Here is an 18,658-nt window from a genome sequence, read left to right as displayed (position 1 = left end):
GCCACGCCCCTTTCCCTTAAGCGCCGCCTATCCCGGCTCGCTCGCTCTCGTCGAACTCTCCCTATACTTCACTGTACCTTTGCCGCTCTCTCCTCAACGTCTCTACGCTTCTCGGCACCCCGTCACGTCACTTCCGCCTTCCGGCCCCCTCTTCCGCGTTCAGCGGGGCGGTTTCCCGGGCAACTGCTGGCGGTTTAACGGTCGTTGTCTTCCCCTCCCCCGACTTTCGGACTCGCGTAAGTCGCGCCTCCGCGGAGCGGGATTTATTTTATTTTATTTTGCCTTCTTCCACTGCTCCCTCTTGCAGTTTCTAGTGGCCGCCAAGCGGGACCGTTTCCTGTATCCGGATAAAAGAAATTAGCAGCGCCTTCCGAGGCTGCTGACACCTCTCTAGCTAAAATAAGCGATGAAATGTATTTATTTTCCCTCAGCAACTTAAAAATGCAGCAGCTGTCCCAAGGAAAACAGGAGTTGTTCTTGTCCTCAGGCTCACCGTCTAGAACACGTGGTCGCTTTGAAATGGAACAAGAGTGCCCCTGAGCGTGCGAAGAGCAAAAAGCCCATGTCGGTGGGGGTGGGGTTCCAGACGGATTTGCAGCCTATCTGGAGAAGGAGAGTTGGTTTTTATATAAAATAGAATAATTAACGGCATTAACATAACTGGTCCTTATTAGATATGTGGGAGGAATGGAGGAATTAGAATATTCATTTCTAAAGGAAGTTAAAAATGGTACTTATTATCTAATCCGTTTTATATTATAAAAATAATGCTTTTTATATCTTCTTTCTTTTTTTTACTTTTTCTTTTTATTTCAATATAGGTAAATGAAGTAGCAAACGTTATAAGCAATATTAGGATTAGAATCTTAAACAAAGGAGATTACAAATAAATGACAAGATTGAGTGAGGTGTAGGGGAAGTCTTATATTTTATTTTTTATCTCTATATATGTGTATTTTCAACAATTATTAATTAGAATTTATATTCTGATGTTCACTTATATTGATTGTTGAATACTTTGTCTAATCAGTATAGAAAAATAATTAAAAAATATTTAAAAAAAAGAGAATTGGTTTTTATATGTCGACTTTCTCTACCACTTAAGGGAGACTCAAACCGGCTTACATTCCCCTTCCCTACCCTGTGAGGTAGGTGGGGCTGAGAGAGTTCAGAGAGAGCAGTGACTAGCCCATAGTCTAAATAGACCTAAGGAAGCTTAGAGGAAGGGTTTCCAGATCAACCTTATCCACTTGACTGGTTTCCATCCAGGTGCGAGGTATGGTGCTGCTTATTTTAAGGGGCAAAAAGTAGCCACTGGTGCATAGGTGCCAAAGTGGATATGTTGTATGTTCAAGATAGGTTGCCACTTAATGCACTTTAGCCAGTCCCTTGTTATCCCAAGCGGTGAGTTTCCCTCCTGCTCTTTTGATCTCATTAACGAGGATACTTGTTAATGTAGAGGATAAGACTGTGATCTTGAACATGGGATAAGTAAGAGAGAACAGGAGAAGCCTGCAAAGTCTGATGTGTGGTCCTGGGCTCTCTTAATACCTCTCTTCTCACCTTCAGCCCCTTCCCTGTGCACTGTCCCCTAGACCTGGTGAAGTTATTACAGCGTTCATGGAGGAGAGGGGTATTCATGGCTACTTGTAAAAATGGATACTGTCATGCTGCATATCTATTCTCTCCAGGATCAGAGGAGCATGCCGAATATATTAGGTGCTGTGAATATTGTTGTTAAACATTCCCATTCTGAAGATGCCTGCCACAGCTGCTGGCAAAATGTCAGGAAAGAAAATACCAAGACCACGGTCACACAGCCCGGATAACCTACAAGAACCAATGAACTCTGACCGTGAAAGCCTTCAACAGTATTCCCATTCTGTTTCTACCCAGCATGTATACAATTCTGAGACTCATTTTCCTCTCTTTGTACAGCTTGACCCTGCAAAGTACATCAGATTTCAACAATGTCCACCCCTCCTCTAGCGGGAGCCGGAATGCCCCCTGGACCATTTTCCGGACCCCAGTCTCAAGCTGCTCGGGAAGTGAATACCGCATCTCTCTGTCGCATTGGCCAAGAGACTGTGCAGGATATTGTATTTCGCACCATGGAAATCTTCCAATTACTGAGAAATATGCAGGTGAGCACCAGCAGTAACAATGCCTTCACCCTTAATACTGTATTCATTTTCTGTAGGGTTTCTTGGATCAGTCCCTAAAACGGATACAATAGGAAAGAGAGGCAAGCTTCAAGCTGATATAGAAAGAGTTTCCCATTTGGAAGAAGAGAAGCCTTCTTTAAGTTAGTCTGGTGGCCAAGCATTTTGAAATACTTCATTTTTTAGAAAAATACAAGGCAGGAATACAAACATTATTGAAATCAATACAAATATAATAAGCTAAATAACCCAGTTGCCATATATAAAATTAAAACGAAGACTAGTTGGCATCTAAAGTTCATAGTAGTTCTTTGCTCTCTTCGCTCTAGGGCAGTTTTTGTTCCCATACACATTTCCTCCATTGCTCTTTCTTGATTTACATGAACTGGGTAATAGCAGCCAGTCCTCATATGATCATGATATCTTATAACACCCCTCATCAATCCTTAGTTGATGGTTTTGTAAGACTTTCCATTTTGTTTTCCACAATAATTTTGGCTCCTGCCAACAGATTCCCTTTCAACATCTTCCTATGCACCAATAAAAAATATCCCTATTTCTAATGGATTTGCAGAGAATATCTAAAAATTCATAATTTAAAGATTTTTTCAGTTACTTTTAAAATAAATGGCTGCCCAAGCTGTACGCAGCTTGTTGAGAAATATTTTGTCAAAGTTGCAAAATGATATTGTTTGAGCATAGTTGAGAAAAAAATTGAGAAGAAAAAGGATCTTACAAAGGCTTCAATCTTAGATGAAAACCAATTCACTGATCTCTGTGTAAATGCTACAATTAATTAAAAGTTGTATCTTTGACCACAAACAAGTAGCTAACAAGTACCTAACAGTGCCTTCTTAAGCAGAGTTGTACCCTTCTAAGCCCATTGACTTTAATGGAGTTAAGGATGTTTAGGATGGGCCCCATAAATTTTTCAAAGGTTGACTGATAACTTACCTATATCTGCTATTTCAGTAGAAGATAGGTAGTAAGTTCTCTTGAGTTCTTTCTGTGATTCTTTAGTGGTGTGAGCTTGCCAGTATGGTACTATGAAAATCAATAGGAATCTTACTAGTGCCAGAGTGCCCCAGAGTTCCTCTAGGAACTAACAACATTTCTGGCAGGGTATGAGCTTTTGTGAATCACAACTCATGTATTCAGATACTGTGACTCACAAAAGCTCCTAACCTGCAAGAAACTTGGTTAGTCTTTAAGGGGTTACTGGATTGTTGCTCTTTTCTACTGCTACAGACTAACACAGGTACCCATCGTGATCTACCTCCAGGGAGTAGGAGTGGCTCTGGTCTTATCAAACCCCCACAAGAAACCCACCATTCTTAACTGCTATTAACTTATTTGGGGGGGGGCAACTAAAAATATTTTGTGTAGACCTGCCTTTCAGAAAACTTGGTAACTTTTGAAGCAACTATTTTTAATCTTTAACATCCACTTTTTATTGTGTTTTTGTCTCTTATGCATGTTTTTTATTTCAGAGAAGAGGACATAAAAATAAATAACTACTGAATATGATTTCTACAGCTAGCATTAATAGGCAAGTGTGTGTTTGCCACACATCTCCAAGAATTCTTAAAGCTGAAAGAAAGATAATCAGTGTTTAATTTTTCAATGTTAATTTATTTTGGAGTATGGATGAAGTATGACCTTGGATTTTATTGTCTCTCCTTCCTTCCTTTCTGTTTTTAAATTTTTTTTACTTCAGCTGCCAAATGGCGTCACTTACCATACGGGCACATATCAAGACAGGTTAGGAAAGCTGCAAGAGCACCTCCGTCAACTCTCAATACTTTTTAGGAAACTGAGATTAGTATACGACAAATGCAACGAAAACTGTGCAGGGCTTGATCCTATCCCCATAGAGGTAAGTGGGAGAGAAGTCTCCCCTGCAGAGGTAAATGTTTGAGATTGTTCTTTATATTTCCCTATTGCGAAGACCTAGGGTGGATGTTGTATTTAGTTCTGCAGTCCTCCTTTTATCAACTCTTTTTGTTCAGTTTTATATAATACAACTGCTGGAGCTGCAGTTTTAAGGAGAAGAGTGGTGCGGTGGCATTTGTTTAATCCTTTTCCTTCCTTAGCAGGAAAGGGGCTCACCCACACCTGCTTTTGGCCCCATTGGGGGAATTTTATATACACATGGTAAGAGCCAGCATAGTGTAATGGTATGGAGCAGTGGACTGGGTTTGATTCCCCACTCCTCTACATGAGCAGCTGAGGCTAATCTGGTGAACCAGATTGTTTCCCCACTCCTACACATGAAGCCAGCTGGGTGACCTTAGGCCAGTCACAGGTCTCTTAGAGCTTTCTGAGCAAGAGAACAGCACAAGGGGAAAAGGTTAAGAAACCATTCCCACCAGTATCAGTGTTCCTCTTTAAATCACAGTTCCTTCCGGCCATCTGCAGTGTATAAAAATAAAAACTCAGTCCAAAAGAGTGTGAAATTACACATGATGTGTAGTTCCACGTGTAGTGAAACCTGTTCTCTTTTGTTCCTTACTCGATCCATGCTTTTAAAATCCATATATCTTAACCTTTTACCTACATAATAATGTACATAAATCTTTAAAGCATAATTAACTATTTGCAAAAGAGTAGCTGTCAAATTCCCTAAAACATCTGAAAACAGTTAAGCACGCAGCTCAAACACTAGAGTTCCTATGCATTTGTATCATGGCCATCTCTCTCTCCCCCTCCCTCCCTCTCCCCCTCTTTTTAAAGGACTCACGAAACTTTCTTTTAATTCCTAATTCTACAAGAAGCTGCAAGTATGCTTTCTATAAAAAGATTTGTTATCATTTGCAGCAACTCATTCCTTACATTGAAGAAGACGGTTCCAAGCACGACGACCGAGGAGCAGCCAGCCAGCTTCTCTTCGCTAGCGAAGAGAGAAGGGAAATCATGGAAGTGAACAAGGTAGCGATTTACACAATGTACATTTTGCATGTAGCTGATGCGGCGCTGTGAAAGGTCACTTGGGTGGCCTAAAATATGCCTTTGATTCACATACCACATTATTTTTATTTAAAAAATATTTATGCATCACCTTTTTTCAACAAGCGAGCCTAAGGTGGCTTATAAGACATCCAGAACAGTTCTCGAGTCAGTTCATCAGTATAAGCTGTTCTGTTGCTTGTCCTTATTTCTTTGGTCCAGCTAGTTAATTTTATGCCTTGCTTTATTTTTTTCTGCAGAAATTTCAGTGGTTCTAATTTTCTGGCCACGTGGTCTGATTATTATGGAAGGGGTTCTTGGATGAGTGTTAGATGAGTGTTACTTAGGTGAGTTCTTAGATGAGTGGCTAAGGTGGCTCCAGCAGCCCCAGTTATGTCTGTTGCCTAACCTATGTCATCTTGAGATTTTCGTTCCTCTATATAATACTTTCACTTTATAATACTTTATAGTTCCTCTATATAATACTTTCGTTCCTCTATAAAATCTGGTAGCCGAAGCATGGTTACTGTGGGAAGGGCATGCATGTAAGCTTCTTGATAATGATGGATAATGATACGACTACAGTTGAGCATGTGTAGTTTTAAGACCTAACGGTTGCGGGCAAAGCGTTAGTTCCTTACATAGGTCACTGGATGACCACAGGCATATCTTGCAAATAAGGTGCAAATCCTGCGTGAGCACCAAGCCAGGGCTGTGGGAACAAACATCGCATTCCTGACCTTCGAGTTTGAAAGCCCTTAGGAGGCCAGGAAGTGGCTGCACTGGCATTAGGGCCCCCCGTGCCAGCGTCTGTTCTACTTATCCCAGCATTAGTGGCCCCAACGCTGGCGGGAAGGCCTGGACGCCGGTCTCCAGGCCACCCTGGGACACCGGCGGGACCTTCTGCTGGCGTCCCACCGGTGTAAAGGCCCACGCCGGCGTTCCGGGGGGGCATTCTGGTGTCCCGGGAGGCATTCCCAAGGCAGGCTGGGGAGAGGAGCTGCCGTTAGGCTGCCTCCTGTCCCCTTTTGCCCCAGGTACGCTGGCAGTGAGAAGAGTGAGGCTGCGCCTGGTTTTCTCAATGGGGCGAAAAGCCCCATTTTAAGAGAAAAAAGATATTTATATGCCGGTGGGGTATAGGGGAGGGAGAAACCATGGAGCGTATTCTCATCTGCTGCCCTTACTATGAAGAGATCCGTGGCAAATTTATCCGGCCCTGGACTAACAAGCTCTCTGATAACTCGGAGGCAGAGAGGGCAAGGAAGCTCCTCTTGGATGAAAATCCAAGGATTACCATAGATACTGCTAAGTTTTGTGCTGCCGCGACCAAAATTAAGCACAAATTGCTGAGATGACATGCCTTATCACCTACGTATACAGTAGCGTCCTCTCAGGATTTTATGTATTTTATACTTTTTATACTTGCATTTATGTATTTTATATTTTTATATTCGGAATTTCTGCTTTTAATATGATGGGATTTTAGTCAACTGTCGACGATTCTATTCTTTTGCATGTGACTGGCTATGTGCTGTGTTAATAAATGACTGACAATTGGGGAGGTTCCACGGGTTTACATGTAAGGGCAGGATTTTTCCTGCATTTGGGGGGGGGGGGTGCTGAATCCTCCTTTGGAGGCAGTGCAGCACCACCACCTCCAGACACCAGCGCAGCCCTTTCCCTCAGGAGTGGGCTGCCCGTTTGGTTCTAGCCGCAGGCTAAGAGGTTCTCAGTTCAAGTCCCAGCCACCCTGATGGGACGTTGAGGGCACTCTAGGAGCAGACCACTTGTTGCCTTTTTCTCCAAGTTGTCCGCTCTGGCCTGAACATGACAGGCCATGTTTGAAATGTGTTGGATCGTGTTGTAGGAAACTTGAGGGCTGAACAGAAGCTTTGTGCTTAAAGTGGTAATAAAACTGACACCTTTCTTGAACATTAAACACATCACACGAAACACCAGTTGAGTCTGCAATAAGGATGTGTATTTGCCCTTTTGTCAGAATTTCAGGGGGAAATTTGTCCTTTATGCTAAGAATGGAATCAGATTTTCTGCTTCAGTGTGAGTTTACAATTGCAAATTATCATCCAAGTGAATACGTCTGACAGATGAGCATTTATTATGAGGATCCAGATTGCTTGACAGGGTGACGGGTTGAGCTGTCTTATTTGTGCAAATTATCCTTCGGCTTACAACGACTGATGCAGAAGGAGGACTGTATGAGGTATTTATGCAATAAGAAAATTTGCTGAATGTGGTGAGGAAAGGTGGGCAGAAGGCCTGTGGGAGCACAGTCCTATAGGAATGGCCGTGTCAAAGAGTTCCCCAACCTGTCTCCACCAGTTGGAGGCTGCTTTGGTTTGGTCAGAAGTTTTCCAAAAGACAAAACCTTGAACTCCAGGCTTTCGCCCCAAGTCCAAGGAGTAGCTGCCACCAGCCCTTTCAAAAGGTTGAGCTCCAGGGGGAAGATAAGGGCAATCCTCTCCCAACTCACTCCAAAATTGAGTGTAACGCTTACCCTGCAAGGTAGAGACCTGCCAGGGAAAGATTACACTCCCAAAATGTCTTAGGTTTTTGGTAGGTGGTTTTTACACTCACACAAAGGCACTTAGAATTTAGGCTTGGAATCCCAAAATCACAGACACAAGGCATTTAAAGGCTAACAATTTATTTATAAGATTCAAGCTGGTTTACAGGAAAGAAAAGTCATGAAGTGTTAAGCAAGAAAACAATAAACTATCATAACTAGCTAATACATTCAAAAACCTTTTTGGTTCAAAAAGATTGGCAAAGGTTTCTTGTATCAGGTTTATAGTTACCAAGTTCCAAAGATGCTTCCAGCATTCAAGAGTTTCAAAAGGTTGTCCAAAGGTTTCTCCAAGCAGGTCAGCTTGACCAGAGTTTCCCCGTAGGGCCAAAATCAAATGGGTTGTGATGCAGCCAGCACAGCTCTCCTGCTGTACCCCAAAGCATGCATATTTTTTCAAGGGTTGGTTTGTCCTTATATTCGTTTTCTCAGTGGCATGAGCTCATAGAGGCCAATTGAGAAAACGCAAGCACTTAGCTGTTAATTAATTGCTTGGTCAGAATTGCTGACTCATTCAGAGATGTGTTCAGGTGAGGAAGCCTGCAGAACTACCTGCACCTGGACATTGTCATGATGGCTGACCATTTAATTACCATGGCAATGCACGGCCTTGCATTCCAAAAAGGGGAAAGGTTAACTAGCACCAGCTGGGGCTTACTCCCTCCAGAGAAGCAGTTTTCAAAAGGAAACTTATTTTTCTGGTCTAAAATCCCAACAACACAAAATTCATAGGCCTCCCAGGCCTGAACCAAAAAATCATGCAATCCAAGAAATTGAGAGGTCTCAACTTCTTGACAGGCCGTTCTCCAAGCCCCGTTCAGTGGGAGGGTGGGTGGAGTATAGGATAGAAAAGCCTGAAATACATTCTGTGATCTGGATAGGAAATTTGATTTCAGTAGGCCTTATCTATTGGCCAAGGAGAAGCTAAGTTACAGTATCGTCCTAAGTGGAGTTATATCCTTCAAAGTCCATGTAACTCCGTTTAGGATGGGAATGCCAGTTGAGAGCCTGCGGGGTGTGGTGGTTAAAAGTGGCGGGCTCTAATCTGGAGAACCCAGGTTTGATTCCCCACTCCTTCACATGAAGCCTGCTGGGTGACCTTGGGCCAGTCACAGTCTTCTCAGAACTCTCTCAGCCCCACTGACCTCACAAGGTGCCTGTTGTGGGGAGAAGACAGGATGGTGGTTGTAAACCACTTTGAGACTCCTGAAGGCAGAGAAAAGCAGGGTGTGAAAACCAATTCTTCTCAGTTGGTGACAGCAGAAACAGAAGAATAGGAGGAGGCTTATAGCAGCTTAAAGACTAACAGTTTTATTGTGGCAGCGTGGCATAAGCTTTCATGGACTAGATCCTGTTCATCGGATGCATGGAAGTGTTATCCTTAGCTGGCAGATGTACAGGGTATAGAGGGGAGGAAGGTGTAAATAGTGGGGGAGAAAGGCCATGCAGCACCAGAGCCTGTGACCTTTCTGAACAAAGGTCAGATGGATACCTCAAATTACTTTTCAATGGAACTGTCAGAAACAAAGTTTTGGGCAGGTAGCCGTGTCGGTCTGCAGTAGAAGAGCTAGATTCTAGTCCAGCAGCCCATCAGAGACCAACAAGATTTTCGGGATATAAGTTTTTGAGAGTCAAAGCTTCTGAAATCTGATGAAGGGCCCTTTGACTCTCAAAAACCTATACCCCCAAAATGTTGGTCTCTCAGGTGCTACGAGATTCAAATAAACACATACACACACACACACACACACACACACACACACACACACACACACACACACACACACACACACACACACATATATATATATATATATATATATATATATATATATATATATATATATATATATATACACTCATATGTATGTGTGTTTTAAGTGCCATCAAGTCGCTTCTGACTCAGGGCAACCCTATGAATCAAAGTCCTCCAAAATATCCTATCTGACAACCTAGCTCAGATCTTGCAAATTGAGGGCTGTGGCTTCCTTTATTGAGTCCATCCATCTCCTGTTGGGTCTTCCTCTTTTCCTGCTGCCCTCAACTTTCCCTAGCATGACTGTCTTTTCCAGAGACTCTTGTCGTCTCATGATGTGACCAAAATACGATAGCCTCAGTTTAGTCATTTTAGCTTCTTGAGTCAGTTCAGTCTTGATTTGATCTGTAACCCACTTATTTGTTTTTTTGGCAGTCTACGGTATCCGTAACACTCTCCTCCAACACCACAATCTATTTTCTTCCTATCAGCTTTCTTCAGTGTCCAGCTTTCACACCCATACATAGTAATAGGGAATTCGATGGCATGAATTAATCTAATCTTGGTGGCCAGTGACACATCCTTACACTTCAGAATCTTTTCTAGCTCCTTCATGGCTGCCGTTCCCAGTCTCAATCTCCTTCTGATGACATAGGTTATATTTTACAAACGCTTATTCCGCAGTAAAACTGTAGTTTTGTTTTTTTGAAGGTGCCACCGTGGGGCTCACTTTTTGTGTTTATATCTATTTAAGTAATTAAAGTCAACTTGGAAAAAAATGAAGCTCCGCTTTAAGAAAAAAAGTTTTTGCCATTTTCTGCTTCTGTCACTGCCAATTAGTGAGGAAAAGGATGTTATGAAAGCCTTTCTGTGCAGGCAGTTCCAAAAAAAGAAAAAGAAAAAAAGGGGGAGAAGAAAAAAGGTTGGGGGGAATGACTACGGTATGTGAATTTTAAAGAAAAGCAACTGTCACCCCCCCATTTCTCTAACCGCATGGTATAACATCATATATATAGGAAGATTTAATATAACATGAATTTATGCACAGTTATATGCAGTCTTTAACTGTTAATATGCTTCACTGTCTGTTTTTCATGGGGTTTATTGATAGCTTTATGGCATGTTTTTGCCCTTGTTGTTGTAGCTGAATGCTAATTTGTTTATCATCCTCCTTGGTGTGATCTTGTAAAAGGAATTTCATAAATGTTTATGACGGAGCTGAACTTCTTCCTCCAGCAAACAGAGAGCTAATGCAAGGCGTCTGCCGGCTTCATTGAGATTTGTGCCTTGAAACCTCACTGCAAACCAGCCATCCTTTGCCCTTTTTAGGGACTGTATTTTAGTCTCTGGATTAAAAAAATAATAATTTTTAAAGGACAGGCTTATATTTTCTAGAGTCTGGCTATGAATAAATATTTATTAATGTATACAGAAGAAAACCTTGCAACGATTCTCACTTGGTTGGAATTTATCTTGACTGCCATCATACATGAGAGGCATAGTTGAAAATTCTTACAACTAGCTGTAAAGGTAATAAACACATACCTTCTTCTTTTGACTTAGACATAAAAAAAAACGCCTTGTGCTTTATCTATGAAATTATTCTCTTCGTTTGCAGTCTTTCTTGGCTGGGACTCGGGCACAGGCCCATCAGCAACTGTTGGAAACTTACTGTGCACACAACTCAGCTCACAACCCAGTGGTCGCAGCCACCATGTAACTTAGTCCAGCCTGGCTCACTAGAAGCCACCGTGTAGCTGAGCTTTTCTGCTGTGAGAAATGGGAAGAGGGGGTCCCCTTTGACCACCAAAAAGACTGTCCTTGGGATCGTGGGACCTGCGTGGAGAAAAGCCGTGTGGGATAGGGGCAGGAGTGAGCAGGGGGAATTAGGCAGGATCGAGTGAAAACGATGGCTGGATCCTATTCTGTGCATTTGCTTCAAAGTGTAGCAAATGTACATGTCATGTCTTCCAAAAGAGAGCCAGCATGGTGTAGTGGTTAAGAGCAACGGTTTGGAGCAGTGGACTCTAATCTAGAGAACTAGATTCTCCACTTCTCCACATGAGCAGCGGACGCTGATCTGGTGGAGGTTGGTTCCCCCACTCCTACACACGAAGCCAGCTGGGTGACCCTGGACTAGTCACAGCTCTCTTCGAGCTCTCTCAGCCCCACCTACCACACAGGGCGTCTGCTGCGGGGAAGGGAAGGTGACTGTAAGCCGGTTTGATTCTTTCTTAAGTGGTAGAGAAAGTCGGCCTATAAAAGCCAACCCTTCCTCTTCTTATCAAACATGTTAATAACATACATGTGATTCTTATACAATAAGGCCATAAGCATGGGGGTGTGTGGAAATGAGCTTGTGTGAGGCAACCCTCAATGAGGGGAACCAACACTTTGATAGAACTCTTCGATTCAAAGTTTTGGTTCTGAACGATGGAGCTGCAGTAACTTAACTGGGAGTCATAGTTGCCCTTTGCGTAAAAGCCAGTCAGCATGATGCCGTGTCAGCAGCTTGTTTCCTTTTTTTAATTCAGTGCTTGTGTTTAAAGCCACATCGCCTAGGCAGCAGGCAGCATAGCAGAGGCAAATGATTCCCCCCCCCCCAGAATGCCAGACCTCCGTATATGTACGCCTTATTCTTTAATCCAAGTCTGGTTCAGTCGCATCTGAAAGTGCTATAAATCTTTATCAGCTCATTCACTATCAACGGCGCTGTTCTGGTGCTGATGTGGGACAGAAATATCGCTGTGTGGTTTTTTTTTCCTTTTCCCAGAGAGCCGGGCTGTTTTACAGTGCTAGCAGTTAGAAGCAAATCTCCCCCCCCCCACCCGCTTTCCATTTATAATCTGAAAATAAATCTGGAAGGCCTACTGAGATGTTGCTGTCATCATCTGAATAATTAAAATGTGTCAGTTTCTTCTGCCAAAAGAAGCTTTCTTTTTTTTAAATTAGCAAAGGGGGCTACAGCTTGCCGCCGCCATGCTCAGGAAGCTTTCTCCCGTTTAATTAGGCACGTGGAAGCAAACTCTCCAAATGCCAACTTCCCTCTTATTTTTTTTATTTATTTGATTACAATATTTATATCTCGACTCTCTGAACATGTACTCAAGATGGCTTTGCTATATTATGCTGCTTGCCTTCCACTAGCTAATATGCAAACCCTCAGGGGGTTTATGGAGATGGGAGAGGAACAGAGGCATTGCATTAGGATGTCACAAACAAGCTGCAGTTTGTTCGTGACAAGAACGTGCCTGGTTTATTCTTGGCTATGTGCGCGCCCTTCCTTCCTCTTCCTCCTCCCCTTGAGCTCAAAGCCAAGGTTGAAGTAAAAGAAAAATCTTCAGTCTAATGCAATAAATTGCAGTTAATTCTAACTGGGAAGTCTGCAGTGCTGGTTTCATGCGCAAGGGGAAGTTTGGGAGAGGAGAGTATATAAGCCCACAAATAAACTAGGCTCACTCCCATCAGGAGAAACCAGAATTTGTTTGTAACATTTAAGTGCACCCATAGAAATCTGTGTCACATTTAGTATTGATACTCTTTAAAGCCCTGTTATTGGAGATAATCTCTTCTGTGAATACAGTTGCTAACTAGGTTGTTCTTAACATTTTATTTATTTATAGCGGGATGGTTCCAGCCCAAGGAGTCTTCCTCCAACTTAAGTAGCTCATCCATTGAACTCCCTGCCCCAGGATGTAGTGATGGCCACCAACTTGGAAGGCTTTAAGACGGGAGTGGGCATGTTCAAGGAGGAGAGGGCTATCCATGGCTACTAGTCAAAAGGAATACTGGTCTTGATGCATACCTATTCTCTACACTCTCCGAGGAGCATTCCTATTATATTAGGTGCTGTGAAACCCAGGCAGGAAAATGCTGCTGTAGTCATCTTGTTTGTGGGCTTCCTAAAGGCACCTAGTTGGCCACTGTGTGAACAGACTCCTGGACTTGATGGGCCTTGGTCTGATCCAGCATGGCTTTTCTTATGTTCATAGGAGGTGCCACTTAGAGAGCCAGTATGGTATAGTGGTTATAGTGTTGGACTAAGATCAGGGAGACCCAGGTTTGAATCCTCACTCTTATCATGGAAGCTTGTTGAGTGACCTTGGGTCAGTCAAACTCTCTTAGCCTAACTACTTCTGAATAAAGAGTTCTAGGAAGCAACGTCGGGGAGGGCCTCGGCCTCTACGCCGTTTGTTTCGCTCTCCAGGGCAACTGGTTGGCTGCTATGTAAAAACGGGATGCTGGACTAGGTGGACCACTGGTCTTATCCAGCAGTCTGTCCTTATCTTATGATGTTCATAAAGGGCACAGTTCTTCCGCAGTTTACCTGATGCTGGAGTTGCCCACCAAGGGCTTACAGTTATGACAGCACTTAACACCCCTGCAAGCTAATTGATCACCTTTGCAAAGGAAGTGACGCTTTACTAGCCCGTGGCCTGTATCTGCAAGGATTTCCCTCTTGCCAGCCTTTCTCTGCTCTTTTCTGTTTGGGATCTGAGGGCGTGTCAACGGGGTATGATCTGAGCAGTTCCTGATGTCACGTTTCACAGTCAGTGTGCCACAGGGTTATCACAGATGTGTGTCCATCGAGTCTCTGTTAGAGATTTTGGGGATACATGATTTTTGGGATCACAGTACTGACTCAGAATGAGAGGATATCCTGCATGCTGTCAAAAGGAAGTGACCGGGAGAGAGGCAGCATTGAGTTGGGCCATGGGACTGTAACTCAGTATTGGCTGCTCTGCTAGGTGGTGGTTTTCAGTGGTGCCAGGGGGAAACTTTTTCCGTTCCTGTCATCTGTTTAACTGAAGATACCAGGGATTGAGCCTGATGCCTTCTGCGTGGTAATTGTGTGCTCTAAAATGGATAATTCCAACAGGGCAGCCCCGTTAATCTGTTGCGGCAAAATCAAACACAAGTCCAGCGGCACCTTAAGACTAACCTTAAGACTAACAGATTTTTTTTTTTGTACAAAATTTATATCCCGCCTTCCTGCCCTTACAAGGGCCACCGATGCGGCTGGCCATTTAAAACCCACATGATAAAAATTGCATTATAAAACCGTTAAAGTAACCCCTCTCCCAAGCATAATAAAGGAAGCCATGACCCTCAATTTGTAAGATCTGAGCAAGGCTGTCAAAGATAGGACATTTTGGAAGACATTGATTCATAGGGTCGCCATGAGTCGGAAGCGACTTGACGGCACTGAACACACACATACCCCAAACATACCTCATTCCACAACTTTAAAAAGCATTAAAAACAGAGTTAAAATACCTGGAAAAACAGTTAAAATACATACAAAACATGAAACATTGGTTAGGAAGGAGGGATCATAGAGGGAATACCAAACAAAACTAAGAAAGTCTTATCCCGTTGGTGGAAGACAGCAACAGAAGGGGACAGACGAATCTCCTTGGAGAGAGAGTTCCAGAGCCGTCCACCATGTCATCCCACTGATGTTTTGAGTGTGAGAGTGCACAAAGGCCTTTTATTTTGGGGGTCTTTTATATGTGTACATGGTGTGGCAAAGCAACTGTGACCCGGTTATTCTCTGAGTCACCTTGTATCCCAAGGTTTTTAGGTTTGTCTGTTTGTTTTAATTAGTATTTTGGGTTTACTATACAATAGAACGTGCTTTCAATACATCCCATGTAGAATTGCCAGCATCTCGGCTGCAACAGTGGAATACATCGCAGAAGTTTTTTCTCCACATTGTGAACTATGTCAAGTGTTGCGGGGCAGGGTGGGGGGAGGAAACAAAACAAAATAAAGAGCGCTGGAAGCCAGGAGGATTAAAAGTCACAGCACGCCGTCGAAATTGTTTTCAGAGCCCCAAGAAAATCCCATAGGGGCAGTTCAGAGGAAAAAGTTATGCAGTGTGTAGCACTAAAAATCTGAAGAGTGGCTCTCCAGGAAGTACATTTATCGTGTCAAATGTGCCTGAATTGGCCAGGCTCCTACCTTCGACCACAAATCCAAATTGAGCTTGCCAACCTAGGAGGCGAAGGCGCTGCACAAGCCAAACCGAATCGAACATTATTAATTTGGGGGCTGAATATAAAACAGCCGGGGGGGGGACACAAGGATTAATTTTGTTATCCCGAAAGACCTGAGCGACATCACGCCATGAGAGAGAAAACGGCAATCGCTTCAGTCCTTCCTGTGCACTCAAATCACGGTGGTAGCAGAGGCGAAGCGGTAATTCCTGGTCTTGGCAGTGCCCAAAAGCTCCTCTATATCATTTCTCGGTCGTGTAAAAACAAGGCTCTGTGGCGACAGATCATTGATACCTCTTATTCCTGTAATCTCTGGCAGCAGGATTGTCCTGTTTCTGTTTACTATCAACCTCATAACAAGAAAGCCTCCTCGTAATCCCCGCTTGGCTGTTTGTGGTTAGTTTTTTGGTGTGGTTGCTTTAACACATTGCTATGTTGTTTAAGCTTCTGTAATAAACTCTTGAGTCCGCAGACGATAAATGCAGGTATTAATGAGCAAACACAGGTATTAGTTGTTTGTGCTATCATTGAAGGCGTCGGTGACTGGAGCCTGAATATATGAGCCTTTCTGCTTTTATCCCAAGATTTATTTGTGGACCTCCCGAAAGTTAATAGAATTCAACATGGGGAGGCATTTTCACTCAAGGGGATTGGTTTCGGCCATAAATCAAGCTTGGGATGTATTGGCAAAGCCATTTGGGGAGCTGGCAGGGCTCTTTCCCCCACGACTCCACCTTCCACTAGTAAATCGTTCCAATTCTTGAGTATTGTTCTTGCCTCAAGCATGTTAGATTCACGTCAGCACGTCTTTTCCTCTGGAATCAAGGTATGTTTGATATACTTTGGAATCAAGGTATATTACAGAAGTATAATCTTGATTCAAATAAGAAATTAACAGCAGTATTGTAGAGGCTACACAATGGAAAATATGCCAACTGCCATTGGGAGATGGAATCTCGGTGAAAGATGTTTCAGAAAAAGTATTCATTTGCTCCATTTATACCAGTGGTTCCCAAAGTGGGCAGTACCACCCCCTGGGGGGGATTACCTAGGGGGGCACTAAGAGGCAAGGGGGCAGCAGGGAGGCACTAGAGGTGGGCCCATTCAACTGGGTTGTTGGATAGGTAGGGAGCGCTGGAGTTGAGTTCGCGGAACCAAGTGGGTGGTGGCCCTAAAAGTTTGGGAACCACTAATTTATACCCTCCCTCTTTTCCCAGTGGGGACCCAGAGCAGCTTACATGGTTATCTTCTCTTCCATTTTATCCTCTCATTAACTCCGTGAGGTAATTCAGGTGGCGAGTATGTGACTTGTCCAAGGTCACCCGTTGAGTCTCCCAGATCCAAGACCGGCACTCTGACGGCTGTACCACACATTCTGGCTGTATCTGAAGAAGTGAGCTGTGGCTCACGAAAGCTCATACCCTGTCAGAAATGTTGTTAGTCTTTAAGGTGCTCCTCTTTCCTGCTGCTAGCGATAGACTAACACTGCTACCCATTGTGTTCTGTTCCTGCCATGTGTCCTAAACCATTGTGACATTGAATTGTGGCCACCCTCCCTTAATCGTCTGCTTCTTTGGCACCGCGTAACAGACTTCCGTGCTGTCCTGCAAACGGCCGTTTCTCTGATTAAAATTCAGGACACAGAGCCTGATCAAGTGCGCCCGTGTTGACAAACTTTTTCTTTCCACAGAAACTGAAACAGAAGAATCAACAGCTGAAGCAAATTATGGATCAATTACGGAATCTCATTTGGGACATCAACGCCATGTTGGCAATGAGAAACTAAAATATTTTTTTTCCTCATTATGACAGTTGATTTTTATCTTACGGGGGGTGGGGACAAGTGTTTTTAAGAATCTTTTCCCCCCTCCACTGACTTTATTTCATACACTATAAATGTTTTTTTTAATATATTTATTTTTAAACCTATGCACGCTTTGTGTAAAAATCAGTAGTGTTGGATGCAATATTTGTAAGCCGTTTGTTATACATTGATTAAAAAGACATTGATGACTTCGGGCTAATAAATTCATACGGTATGGAAATTGTTCTATGTTTCAAACTGGGACAGCTTTAAGAAAACCCATAAAACCTCAGTATGGAAAGGCTCTAGAGTTCTCAGGCACAAGGAAACTTTATCTCATGAGAAAGGAGGGCACTATCTCAGATTCTTACTTCAGACACCCATGTTGCATATCAAGCTATTCCTGGGGGCCCTCTGACCCCCCATCCCACTACTTTTCAATGAATGCAGAGGAATGCAAAGGAAGGCAGAGGCAAGAGAGATTTGTTCTGTGAGAAGAGGCCTTGCTCATGATCCTTTGGCTCCAACCCAATATCCTTTGTTTTCAGCTGGAGTTGAGCAAAACAGTTTCATCCTTGTCATTCAAGAAGTGCTATACAATTAAGCTGAAGCATCTGCTTGTCTGAAATATCTACTTTATGTTGAATGAAATGGTCCAAGACTCAGAAGCGAGAGGAAACTACCCAAATGCACTGTAGAAGACAAATTCTGTTTTCAAAGATGGCCTGTTCTTTGAGTTTCATAACTCTTTTTTCTAAGACTGTTTCCACTGACCCTCTGAAAGTAACAAATGCCATTCGGGTGGCTATATTAGTCCATTGAAACAAAGAATCTCAATCTTCTTAAAGACTAACAGATTTACTGTGGTATCTACTTCCTTGTATCTGACATGGTCCATGAAAGCTTATGCCACAATAAATCTGTTAGTCTATGTCGGGACCCCAACGTAGCACCCGTTAATTTTTTTAGGGAGTGGGTGGGACCAGGTAGGGCTTTTGCTCAGCAAGGATTCTGATTGACTATTGGAGATTTGATTGGCTGTGCAGATATTTTTAAAATGCTGCTTTGGCAGCAGCTGCTACCACAACACAAGAATCTGCCCTGCGTTACTGAAGTTAAGCAGTGGCAATCATTTTGTGGCTGGCCCCGCCTCCTTTGGCAGCCATTTTGGTCCTGCGCCCACCATGCTGTGTCAGAATTCCAAATGTGCTCTCAGACTCCAAAAGGTTGGGGACCCCTAGTCTATATTATAAGTAAACGTGCCTATGGTATTTGAATATAGATGTTCCTGCCCCAGGACTCTTTGTCATTCTTGAAAGTGCTTTCTGGGAAATGCCTTGGAGAAAGAACTCTTTAAACTCAGAATACATTGGTTGGGGGAGACTTCCTTCCCACGCCAGTTCTGGA

At 43.2% G+C, this 18,658-nt stretch overlaps 1 protein-coding gene across 1 annotated transcript; it reads left to right on the top strand.

The window, feature by feature from the left end:
* The first annotated feature begins 1,944 nt into the window (after positions 1–1,944).
* MED30 (mediator complex subunit 30) lies at positions 1,945–17,272 on the top strand. The gene is made up of 4 exons (XM_056854548.1): positions 1,945–2,144; positions 3,880–4,038; positions 4,980–5,090; positions 17,138–17,272. Exons 1-4 carry the CDS (start codon positions 1,971–1,973, stop codon positions 17,231–17,233), a joined length of 540 nt encoding a protein of 179 aa, XP_056710526.1. The 5' UTR covers positions 1,945–1,970; the 3' UTR covers positions 17,234–17,272.
* Positions 17,273–18,658: the final 1,386 nt, after the last annotated feature.

This window comes from Euleptes europaea, chromosome 8 (genome assembly GCF_029931775.1).
Source record: "Euleptes europaea isolate rEulEur1 chromosome 8, rEulEur1.hap1, whole genome shotgun sequence".
NCBI classification, from domain to species: Eukaryota; Metazoa; Chordata; class Lepidosauria; order Squamata; family Sphaerodactylidae; genus Euleptes; species Euleptes europaea.
Note: the sequence above shows the minus strand (reverse complement) of the source record. Positions and strands in the feature narration are given on the sequence as shown.